Source organism: Lepisosteus platostomus, chromosome 24 (genome assembly GCF_059453375.1).
Source record: "Lepisosteus platostomus isolate fLepPlt1 chromosome 24, fLepPlt1.hap1, whole genome shotgun sequence".
Classification (NCBI taxonomy): domain Eukaryota; kingdom Metazoa; phylum Chordata; class Actinopteri; order Semionotiformes; family Lepisosteidae; genus Lepisosteus; species Lepisosteus platostomus.
The window spans coordinates 11,835,290-11,847,534 of NC_142634.1; the positions used below are offsets into that span (position 1 = coordinate 11,835,290).

Genomic DNA, 12,245 nt, shown 5'->3' on the forward strand with positions numbered 1-12,245 from the left:
GAACAGTTCTCCCAGATAGTGAAATAACTCCACTGGAATTATTCTCCCCTGTAGAGTTTCTAGTTAAGTAGTGAATTACTGTACATTTCCTCTACATTATTGCTGTATATACACATAAAGGTGGGGAAAAGCTAAAAGGTAATAGGGTAAAAGGGAAAAAACAATGTAATCATTAGGAACACTATTCATGAGACTATTTGACTCAGATGTAACTGTTTCATTTAATCTACAAATACAATTTACCAGAATACAGTGTGGAAGAATTCTACAATCTTAAAGTCCAGCAGCATTCAGAATGTCATTCAGCAATACTTTAACTCTCATTACAAAGGGGAAAAAATCATAGCTCTGATACACATCCTAATTACACATATTTTCCTTTCTCAGCCTCATTGAACTCATGCTGAATTCCATAGATACTGCAATGTACAATGACTCATTTAGCACACAGGACTTTTAACTACACTGATTAAACATTTTAATTATCTTCATTTAATTAAAAAAAACTGAGTTTTGAGATAATGAGATTGAGAGAAATCAATGCAGAAATATATTTAGCCTAACCATTTTACACTCTCAAAAGTCTAGGAACTAAATGAACACCAATAATAACAGAAATACTTATTTGCACCAAATAAGCAGTGTTGTCTGCATATATACAAGCAATTCACTGTGGTCAAATTATAAAGATGACTGTTAGTCTTTTGCTTGGATAATATAATGGTACAGGCAGGATACACAAAGAAGCAAACACCTACTGAAGGTAAGTGAAGGACAAGTGTTACTCGTGCATTAATTAAACAAATAACATCCTGGTGTACTTAAGTGTCACATATAAAACAGTGACACTTGGTTTCTGTAATTGTGGTTAGCATAGCTACAGGAGATCTCTTTGACCCTTGAAAGAGGGGTAATTGTTGAGGCAAATCTGCAAGGAGATTCAGTGATCAACCTGCTGATCTTTCACAAGCAGCAAAGTCTAAGGTGATGTCATCACGAAACCCCGCGAGAAAGACATCATTAGCCAGGGAAAGTGCATCCTCCAAGACTGTGATATTTGAGCATTAATTCAAAGTTGAAAGTAAAACATGCAATAGACTGCAAATTTCAACCTAGGGCATGAGCATCCAAGCAACCAGGGGCAAGTCAGACCATTTTCATGAGAAATGCAGTATGGTTAGATGAATCATCCTTCAACATGTATTCACTGAGGATTCTGGTGGTTCCATTAATCGCCAGGTGTATTTTCCTGTCACGGTTTGCATGCACCTAGTATCACTGAGTAGCAAGCATTAACATTGCCTTCCAAGAGAATAAGTGATCATCTGCACAATTTCTACATCTTTGGCATTTCTTTCCTGCAGAGAGGGTTATCTTCCCAGATTATAATGCCCCCATTCATAGAGCATATTTAAGACAGGACTTTCCACTCCATTGTGTGAGTGACTCACATTCTTGTGGAAGAATGCATCTACCTACATAATTATACATGTTGTTAAACTATGACATGGTGGCATACCATAACATGTTTGTAGACAGCATACATAGGCCATACTGGCCACATCTAATGGCTGAATGTCCTATTAACTAAATTTAAATGCCAATGTAAAATCCTTTGTCCACTACCTGTGCCTTTGCCACAGTAATGCAGCTATCAGGAGTAGGAACAGTAGATTCAAATGTTTATCAGCTTAAAATCTTTTATAAACTAAAATATGCAGAAAAGGTCCATTCCTTACATCTGTTGAAGGATTAATTGGCTACACCTCATCTGAACAGTAAGGTGGGAGTCAGAAGTTTAGGAACACATATGAAAGACCTGACAATACCATTAAAAGTGCCAGACAAGATGATAGACTTCAAACAGCTTCTCTGAATCTTATTTCCACTTAAAAGAAGTCTTATCTGCCACAGCTGCTTTATCCTGTAAGGAACCAACAGGACAGATTTTCCATAACAGATTGCACTATTTAATCTGCAAAGTCATTTCAAATAAAAGTTAATTTCTGAGTTTTTGTCAACATCCTGTTTGACTTAAACCCCAGATGTATTTTCCACCCTAGTTTTATCAACTTTTAAAAAAGTTTAACCTTATTCTTCTAGGCAAAAATGATCACTATAAACACAAAACCAAAAGAGGCTCAATATGAAAATGCAAAAAATGGGTGTAATATTTTTTCCATAAGATTAAGTCGTAGTAAATGGGGGGAAAAAAGTTTGTAAAACATTTATCAGTTGACACAAAAATAGTCAAAGACTATAGACGTTAAGTTTGAAACATTTTACAGGCTCTGTATCACTAACAACTTCTAATGTCTTCTAAAATGCTTTTTACAAGATACAACAGTACAATTGGAAAAGGTACTGATAATAACTTGTGGTGTCAGCAACATAGCAAAGATGCAGTAAATTATCTGATAATACTAGTATTATTTATAGTCAGTGAAACATTTTATGATGGAATTTTAAGTTGCAGATGATTTTAATTTAAATCTGTCTTATAACTGTTTTCCTAATAGTTAACCATGTTTTATATGCAGATCTCCATAGAGATGATTATCTTCTTGACACAAATAAAAAAATCACTAATAAAATATTTTATTGGGAAATGGTTTTAATAGTATACTTCTCAATAATTTACATTACAGAGAAGCACTGAAAGTTTTCCCTCCGTGAATTAAATAAAACATCAAGTGAGTGCTTTAAAAAACACATATGAATCGCCTTCATAAAACAATCAACTTTCCAATAATTTTCAACGACAAGTCTGCACTCCCTACAGCAGAAAGACAGGATATAACATATTGCATGACAGTTGTGAGCAGAAGATAAACTATTTACACAATGACCAAAATATTTGTACCTCAACACTGTTCATTTACCATGTTTCTATGAGCTGCCTCATTCACCTCCTTGACTCCGTTTCAAGTAGCATGTGGACAAGGACAAGTGAAAGCTTTATACTGAGACCTAAAAAACCCAGCTAATCTGACGTATGATGAACCCTTAAATGCATGAATATAGAAAATATGCTTGTTTTTTTAGATGTTTATAATTCAGTTGGAATTAATAGGATTCACGAGTCACTGAAATACATGAAAAGTTAGTTTTTTGGTTGACTTTCCAGGTAGGTTTCCCAGGAGAAGAGATGGCAATACATTTCCACGTTTCAAAGGTACTTATAAATCGGCAGTAAAGGACAAAATCAATTCAATTGTTTTAGCCAATAAAGAGACAATTTAAGACAACATCATCTTGACCAAATTTAATGGCTCCTAGTACCTTCCAAATCAATGGAAAGAATAATTCAGTGAACATGAAAATATATGTATTATGAGTTTCAGAAATGATTTTCACCTTTTAGATGTATACACCCACAATAAATGTTCATATTTTGACCAAAATAGAAGATATTGCACATATAAATGTTCTAAATTACACTGCCAGCAACTTTCATTTAGAATCGTATTCAACTTTTTTTTTTAAACTTATTAAAAAAATTATCTCAATTTGATACTTGGCTTAAATCAATCAGAAACACACCATCGGAGAATTCTGCCAAATTCAGAAGAGTGTAGTTTGGGTTTGCATTGACATATAAAAAAATACAATTCATTGCCTTAAGGTGGATGAAGACAATAAAGATGCTGATCACCATCACTCTCCGTCCGGATGCCCTGCTCTTTGGAGATCAATACTCCATTATTTTCCTTGTACAACAGAGGTATAGAAAGACTTACAGTCAACATTCTCCACAAATAGCAGCTAAAACCTTGACGGCGTTTCATTTAGTGCCAGACTTACCTTTTCAACATTCAACTCCCTAAAACGCAACGGCAAACCGTGTTCCTCACAGAACAGTTTTCTCCTCACCTCAACCAGCAGGTTACAGAATTCAAACTTAATAAACCAGATACAGGCCTACAGCTTGCGAAGGAAATAAAGAGGTATTTGTTAAAAGCTCCCCTTGGCAATAACGTGTTAGAATAACTCGTCTTGGGCTTTAATGCCCAGGAGACTTTTGACAGGTTTTGTTATCAACTAGTATGAAACTGGTGTAATGAATCTGGTTACTGTTTTTTTTTCTTCTGTAGTTGCTTAAACCATGGCTGCTTAGAATAAGAGGTGAATTGATGGTGAGAGGCGAAAGAAAGGGATCTGGTACCTCTGATTGAGAAGGCATCTCTTCTAGTTTCTTGGCTTCCGCCTCCCCCAGCGGGTGTTTGAGGTTCTGCAAGAAGAGAGCTGCTTTCCTCTTGCGTTCCGCCTGCAGCTGCTTCTCCTTCGACTCCTTGGAGGCCTGGGCTAGCTTTTCCCTGGCCGCAGCCGCCAGCCTGTCTTCCAGCTTCTGTTTAGCTACACCAAGAACACACGATTTGTTATTTATTATGACTGCGCTGACAACTCAGACTAGAACAAAGCATTGCTGAGAAACCTTGCAGGCTTTTTTGCTTGGCTTCAGTGTGGCAAACTCATTTCACACACAGTTGGACAACAGGATCCCATACAGCCAACTACTGAAGCCATTATTAGTCATCATGACCCACTTATCAACACGACGCTTTCTGTGAAATATGCCTGCAAAACTCTAATACTGTGTGTTTATGTTTCACACCTCTGCCCAGTGGAACTGATCTCATCCTCAGAATTAAAAAAAACATTTAACACAATTAACATAATTATGGCTGAAAACAATTCTGAGGGTGAATACTGTGGTAGGCCTTTAGGCTAAGTGCTGTTTCTTTAGTTTGACATGATGTGCTGTGAAGAGGTCATAGAGAAATTCCCTTACGCCTCAAACTCCAAAGATCTTTTTTCTTAGAAAAGGAACACATGGATTAACCACTACAAATACACTGGAGATAAAGACCGTTCATTTAGGTGGAAGGGGCACATACAAAAATATCAGAAATCTATAAAATCTATGCAAGAGCACAATTTACCACTTAGTTCAATGCCTTGTGTAAATTAGACAGAATTGCTAATCACTGCAGTAAGTGGGAACTATTTCATCATTACAGACTAATCACCATCACAATATACATGTGAGATCTTAATGCTTAGATTTGATTACTGTTGTGGAATTCTTACAGTCAAATGCTATTTATTCTTCTAATTTAAAAAAGTAAAGTTTCTCCATCCTGAGACAATCATTAACGAACACAATGAGATTTTGACTCATGCAAGGTCTTGTTAGAACTTTCTATTACTGCAAGCTATCCATCTGTCAGTATACATATATATATTTAATAATATTCTGTAGGTTTCTAAGCAATTATCAAGCTACATTCAAAATTGGCAACAAATTGATTATTGAGCAAGCAAATACACTGGGTTGGCTTGGCTGCAGATACCTCAATTTAAATTATAACTACATTACTCGGATATTGTGCCAAGAAATACAAGCAAAGCTGTCTCCTTTCTAACCTGTTATTAGCAATGTACTTCAGTAATGAGAGGTTGTGTACTCACTTGTGACATCATAAAAGTTTTCAGAGGAGCTTCCCCAGCCATAAAGTACAAAGTAATCAGTGATGAAACTATCAAAATTTGTCATCACAACTTGTATTACGAAATATACAGCATTTACCAGAACCACTACAGGAAGGGAAAGTGTAGAGTGACAAAAATAGTAACTAAAACAGATCTGTAGGATGTTTTTTAAACTACAAGTCTACATTGATTAACTGCAATTTATCTAAATGGACCTTATTTTCAAGAGTCAGGCGTCTACATCTCAAGGTGAATAAACAGACAGTCCACTGCATTTTTAAGAGATCACCGTTTTATGCTTTGTCATTTTAGACAGAGAGGAACTGGTAGACAACTTAATCAAAGTGGGTCACAGGAAGTCTTGGCAAGCCATTACATTAATTAGAAAGCAACCCATATTCTCTACTATAACAATGAAACTTTCCAACCTTTAAGACAGATTTACTGTACTGGAGCAAGTATCCCTGTAGAGCTAAGGAAGAACATGCTTTTAGGAGACACAGAACCAATTTAATTTCAAGATATTCCTATAGTGACAGAAGCATATTTAATTGATGGATAGCCTACATAATACAGCCCACCATGTCTTTGTAGCAGGGGTAAAAAGGGCATCTGGTCAACATTTGAATTAAGAGTCTTCGTTATATCAAAGCAAAAGTGCATCTGTAATCACAACAAGCACCTCTAATCCTTTTAAACTCCATCAATACAGATTAGATTTTGGGTCCTGGATCAATACCACACAATCTAATTGAGTTAGTGAGTAAATGACTGCTGCAATGCTATTTATTTTAGGTATTGAGGTCCTTTACTTTGTCTCATTTTATCATTCTAACTGCATAGATGTTTTGATATTACTCACATCAAAAAGTGACAATCAGTTTACTAAAAGTGTTAAGTTTGTTTTTAAATATATTTCTTCTTAAATATTTTTCTCTCAAAAATAAATGTTAAGCTAGTCCCTTCATTAAGAACACAGCAATTATAATTAACTAATGATAATATCAATCAGCTATGAAATTCAATGTCTTTACACTTATTCAAAAATAAAGATCCAGAGTTGTGCTGGTTCTACTACATAGAAAACGTTTCAATATGACAAAAACACATTTTAAGATTTGCACGAGACAAGTGCAAAATTCACATTTCTAACTTACACATTATTAGCAATACTATGACAAGTAACAATAATACACCAAAATATAATATCTATAGTCTTACCATAATGCCCAGAGGAACAGAATGATTCAATATTTTTCACCTCAGCATTTAGTGCTCTGATATTCTACCATTGCCCACACACTGCCTGCCTCTAGGAGATTAATAAGGTACTTCTCAGGTGATGTGTGATCAGCAATGGCACATTTATGAATAAGAAAAAAGCTGCCAAGAGTATTTATTTCTTTGCATTGTGCATACACGATGCTGGTACTAGTTTTCTTCTCCAGGTATACAGCATTCAATTACTGTACTCAAAATGGTGGGAGCTCAAGTTATTCCAATGCATATTTTATGGTTAGTCACATTACTGTTGATGTATTTAACATCCATGATGAATTACAAGGGTTAAAATAAAGCAATAAGAATTGCATTTTTACAAGGATATCTTTATACATGCATGCTAAAAACAAAAACAGCTAGGTTTTATTCCTGATTTATTAATATCAAGTGTACATATCCAGTCAGAAAATGATTAATGGGATATTCACTGAGCTATGCTCAAATCAATAACAAAAAGAACAAATGAATGTTGTACTTTTATTCTAATCTTTGACAGTGAAAGAAAAAGAAATAAATACCTATCCTAGAAATCAAATCTAAATTACGGTTTTAAAAAATGAAGTAATAAACATGGCAAGTTTTTGTAATTACAGAGAGGAATGTGGAAAATACCTTGCATCAATATCTTTTTGATTGTTAATGTCTTTTAAAATAAAATGATCATCTACAAAATTAAGATTTTAAGCATTATATGAATTATCCATCTTTTGTAATAACCAGTTAGCCCCACTGACTTTTTTATTTCAAGTTTGGTTTATGACAACTTTCAATGTTCAATGAAATCAAACTGCTCAGTAATTTGGTGTTTTATAGGGATCTGTGATCAGGGCTTATCTAGGAAATAAATTCTTTCATGCTAACCTAAAAATAATAAGATACTCTATTCCCCCAAAGTCTGTTAATCATATCTGTAATTGCACAATACCATTGTGAATGAGACTAGTAAAATATTTGAGATTGCACCCCTTTTGTTTTCCAAGAAAAATATGCAACTATCACATACTTACATTAAAGTGATATTCACAGCACTACCTTATAGGGGTACTGAGTGCTAACTTGTTAGGCTAATTTGAATTCAAGTTTTTCTGAGAAAGCAAGATATTCATCACTCACTAAACAGACATCCCAAAGACTTTTCTAGGGGAAGGAAAATCAGATAAGCAGTGGATTTTCAAGGTTTGTATATGTCTGAGCAGAACAAAACAAAATTGTATAAAAAATGCCACAAGTCCCCTTTTGAAGTCGTGGTTGGTAGCAGGTCACAGCATAGCAAGTTCCAATTACTGAACAGAAAAGACTTTGTATGATTTCCCTGCGGAGCTTGTTTTCAGAACACTAGGGATTACTTCCAAGACAAGATAAAACAACCTTCTTGATCTCAGTTGCCTTATTCTCATTGTCCGTTAAGAAAAAAAAAGTGAAAATGTAGCATCACTTCAGTGAAATGTTTATACCTCTTTATGTTTATACTGCAGACCTAAATAATTAAGCCGGAGTGTCTACCTGACCCTAACAAACTACCATGATGAGTACTGAAGAATGAAAGGAATGGCTTTTCCTAAGAACATTATGTAATTCTTTCATCTCCACCCAAATCACTTCAAAAACAGCACAAAGGCTCTTAGGAAAATATGAAGACTTGTTCCTTCTAGCCTTCAAATACAAGGCACTGGAAGGAGTCCAAACCACCGGATCATCTTTGGAAGGACTTCCACACCACTGGCGGGTAAGCTGGTACACTTATAATTCCCTGTGTTCACAGAAACTATATCTGGCACAATGCTCAAGATATGACAGTATAAGCTCTCATTATTTACCCTGCTTTGCCTCCAGCTCCTCCTGAGTCAGTTGGGGCTTCTTTTCCTCAGGCACTGGGGCCACAGCCTCCTTGACTGTAACACTGCTAGTACTCTCCTGATCTTCCCTCTCCTCCTCATCCGTGTCGTCATCCAGCTTCACGCGGTTCTTTTCCAGAGGAAGGAGGTCATTCTCTTTTGCTTTGATCGCAAAACAAATCGGGGCAAAGGAAGCTACCAGAAACGGGGGAAAAAAAACGTATCAACAGTGCAACTATATTTTGTAAAGAGTCTGCTTCAAAAAAGCAACTTTCTGAAACAACGTGATGAATTATATGCGTACCTTAATGTCAATATTTCCAACTACAAAATTATTAAGTGAGGCAGATCCAATAGAGTACTGGCAGTGTACTTCAAAGTTAAAACTTTGTCTCGTACGTAAGTAGTTAAAAGGAAGTGTATTTGCAGAACAAAAACAAAAGCAGAATTGAAAAAGCTAACAATAAAACAGATGGGAGACCATAAGAATAACATTTGTTTTTTAAAAACATGTTAAAATTAGGATCTATCCCACCAAAAATCAACGTTTAAAAAATATTTAAGCCAACAAAAATTCAAGTAATGAACATATGTGCAAATAGCAATTTAATCAGAATAACCACACCAAGCCGATGTGAGATTCACTTAATCTTAGTTGTTTGGACTGGGTACTCAAACATACTTGTGTCTTGATTAAATGAAAGTTGTTAAGAATTATATTTCAAAATTTACAAAGTGCAACTGAAAACAAAGTAAGATCACAGCATGTTATATCAAAGATTAAATAGCATTCAGAAACGTTTTATTAGGATGTGTCTACAAAAAACAGAAAGGTTGTTTTGATAACTGACAGTGAAATGAAAAGGGAAGATGGATTTCCTACATTGTTAAAAACATTGATAAAATGCAGGACTAAAAACGTTTTTGAAAGTTAGTCACACTATAGAGTTTTCATACAAAACTTCACATTCTTACCTTTAATTAGTCTCCCTTCGTTTGGTGGATTGTCAGAGGAGCTGTTTGCTGCCTCAGTTATCAAGTTTTCCGTTTCTGAGGAACCTTTAGACACAGCACTCATATCATTTGTTTTTCCAGCTTCTGAAGAAGACAGATTCTGGAAAATTAAGACATTTGTTGTCAATATCACATACAAAAAAGAAAAAAATCAGATTAGACAAATAATTAAGTGCTTTTAAGTACTAAGATGTACATTTTAGGATACCTAATGCATCACTAACAAAGTTGACATTTGTAAATGAAAAGTTAACTTTCTAAGAACTTCCAGTTTGAATATGGTTTAAGTTATGTGGAACTTTCTCCATCTGTACTGTTGTTTGCTAATTTGAATTCAATAAACAATGAAGACTTTTCTTGCCTGCACATCATTCAACATAGACACTGACTGATGAGTGTAATTGTAAAAAGATTTGCAGCACAGAAAATGTGATGTGCTTTTCGAACTCAGAGCCACTGCCTGTTCAAGTCTTGATTTTTTGTGTATAGCAAGGATGGAAGAGAAGCCAACTGAAAAAAGATGGATAGTGAATTGAGTATCGCTGTCTTAGTTTCGCAAGGTACTCAACATTCAAAGCACTTTGTGGATGCAAGAAATTCATTAAAAAATTATGATGGCTCATCAGTAAATGTAAAATTTTATGCATGATATGAAAATCGATTCTGCATATGCAATATATGACATAATATTCTATAAACATACCTTTATTTGTAAACAATTCCTCAGTGACTACTAAAGTATGACCAGGGCAAATCAGCACTTTTAATGAGGACAGTGAGAAAGAAGAGTTCTCAGTTTTATTAATGGAAGTTATTAGTATTATTCTATTTATTAAAATGTCTTCTGATGATTTTATACCTTTTCTCAAAAATTCTGAACAGTGTTTAAAAAACCCTTGCACACATTATATAAGGTCCTATAAAACTTAATAGCATAGGAATCGGTTTATCAAGTTCAAAATTCTTTCATTTCAGCTGCAAAAATGCAGGTACATCATTGTACTTCTGTGTGTTGATACCACTAAACCATTACACAGCCCATTTTAGATAACAAAACAGTTTTCACACTTAATCTTCATGTCAAAAGACAATGCAGGACGAACCTTTTCAGAAAGACTTTTTAGTACATATCGAGCCTTTTCACACAAAATCCCAGTCACTCGGCCAGTGAAGATAACATGAAAAGTCTGAGACAGTGAAAGACTTCAAGTGGCACGCTTGCAGAGTTTAAAGTTTAGCTGTAGAAGCAACAAATACAGCAATAACAGTGCCAGCTGCCTAAGTGATTTTGAACACTGATAAACTGTTCACCTATATTCATGAATTTGAAAACGCAAAGCAAATTGCACACTATTTCTATATTCCTTAAGGCCTATGATATCGTAAGAACTTTTAAAACAAAGTCTGATTTTCTGTAAAAGGAGCAATCCACCTAATGGCCTAAATGTCTCACACAGAGCAAAAAAGGCTTTAAGGAAACTTATCATAATTTCATAAATACCCAGGTAAAGTATTAAAAAAAAAGTTTGATCGGATTTATAGACTCATTAGTGAATCCAGGCCACAAATTCTAGAAAGTTTCCATACAAATGTGGGTTAGTATCAGGGAAAAAAGCCAAAAAACGCCATGACACAGGGACAAATTATGTACATATTAAAAAATGATAATTACTTCTCTGTTGCTAAATTGCTTTTTAAATAAGCCAATGTGCAAAATGATGCATTGGATTTTTCCCCCAGGCTCTGTTGGTGATCTTATACATTACAGATCTTTCTCCATCATAAGGAAAAACAAAGGATTCTGGAAAAAATGCTTTGGCATAAGAAAGGCCCAGTGCTCTACAAGCAATAGCCAACGTCTCAGTGACCTTCCGAGAAACAGAATGCCATGGGAATTATGAGAATTACAGGGTCTGACAATTGACTTGAGCAGCATTTGTATAAGCTTTAATTTAATTTGTATTTAATCTGCCAACCTTGGATAAGTAACAGGACAACCCTGCATCTTCCATGAATAAGGCTTTTCTCAAGCAGTGAAAGGCAGCATGCAACTGATTATTCTCAACATAAAGTAAATCAGCGCTTCCTTTCTCGGAGGCACACCCCGAACATTACAGAAATAACTGACTTAACCCTTTTTTTTGTTGCTTTTTGTGTAGAACTCCATTATGCAGGTCCTGCTAAACATTAATTCTCTGGTTAACTGTCACGAAATATTACATCACAAACACAATTTAAAAATACCATTGCTGTCACTGGCATTGTCACTACTCCTGATTTTTCATCCTAATAACCACTGAATTGTTTTTACTTTGGAACAAGGAACGTTATGGGATTTTCTGTAGAGATGTGACTCATCTTATACAAGATTTTCAAAGCTTGTACAAAACCACCCCCTACTCCCACCAAATAGAGTAAAATTAGATTTATTAAGCAGTTTTTCAGTAGGCTACCTTTACTGTAATTCTGTGTAGGAGAGGTCAAACCACAAAACTAGCATCATGAAAAAAATTAACTAAATCTCACATTTTCATCCTGAATCTTCAGTTTAAAGTATCAGATGGTACTAATTCGTAAGCATTTATCTATTTCCTTTTAAATATCATTCACTAACCTCACACC

At 34.9% G+C, this 12,245-nt stretch overlaps 1 protein-coding gene across 3 annotated transcripts in view; it reads right to left on the bottom strand.

Annotated features, from left to right (window-relative positions):
- sfswap (splicing factor SWAP) overlaps positions 1-12,245 on the bottom strand; it is a 72,484-nt gene that overhangs the window by 30,667 nt on the left and 29,572 nt on the right. For all 3 annotated transcript variants that reach the window (XM_088618713.1, XM_088618714.1, XM_088618712.1), the window contains exons 11-13: positions 9,585-9,723; positions 8,592-8,804; positions 4,166-4,356 (exon numbers count right to left, since the gene is read on the bottom strand). In XM_088618713.1, the coding sequence (XP_088474839.1) occupies positions 4,166-4,356; positions 8,592-8,804; positions 9,585-9,723 (543 nt within the window). The remainder of the gene's footprint in view (positions 1-4,165; positions 4,357-8,591; positions 8,805-9,584; positions 9,724-12,245) is intronic.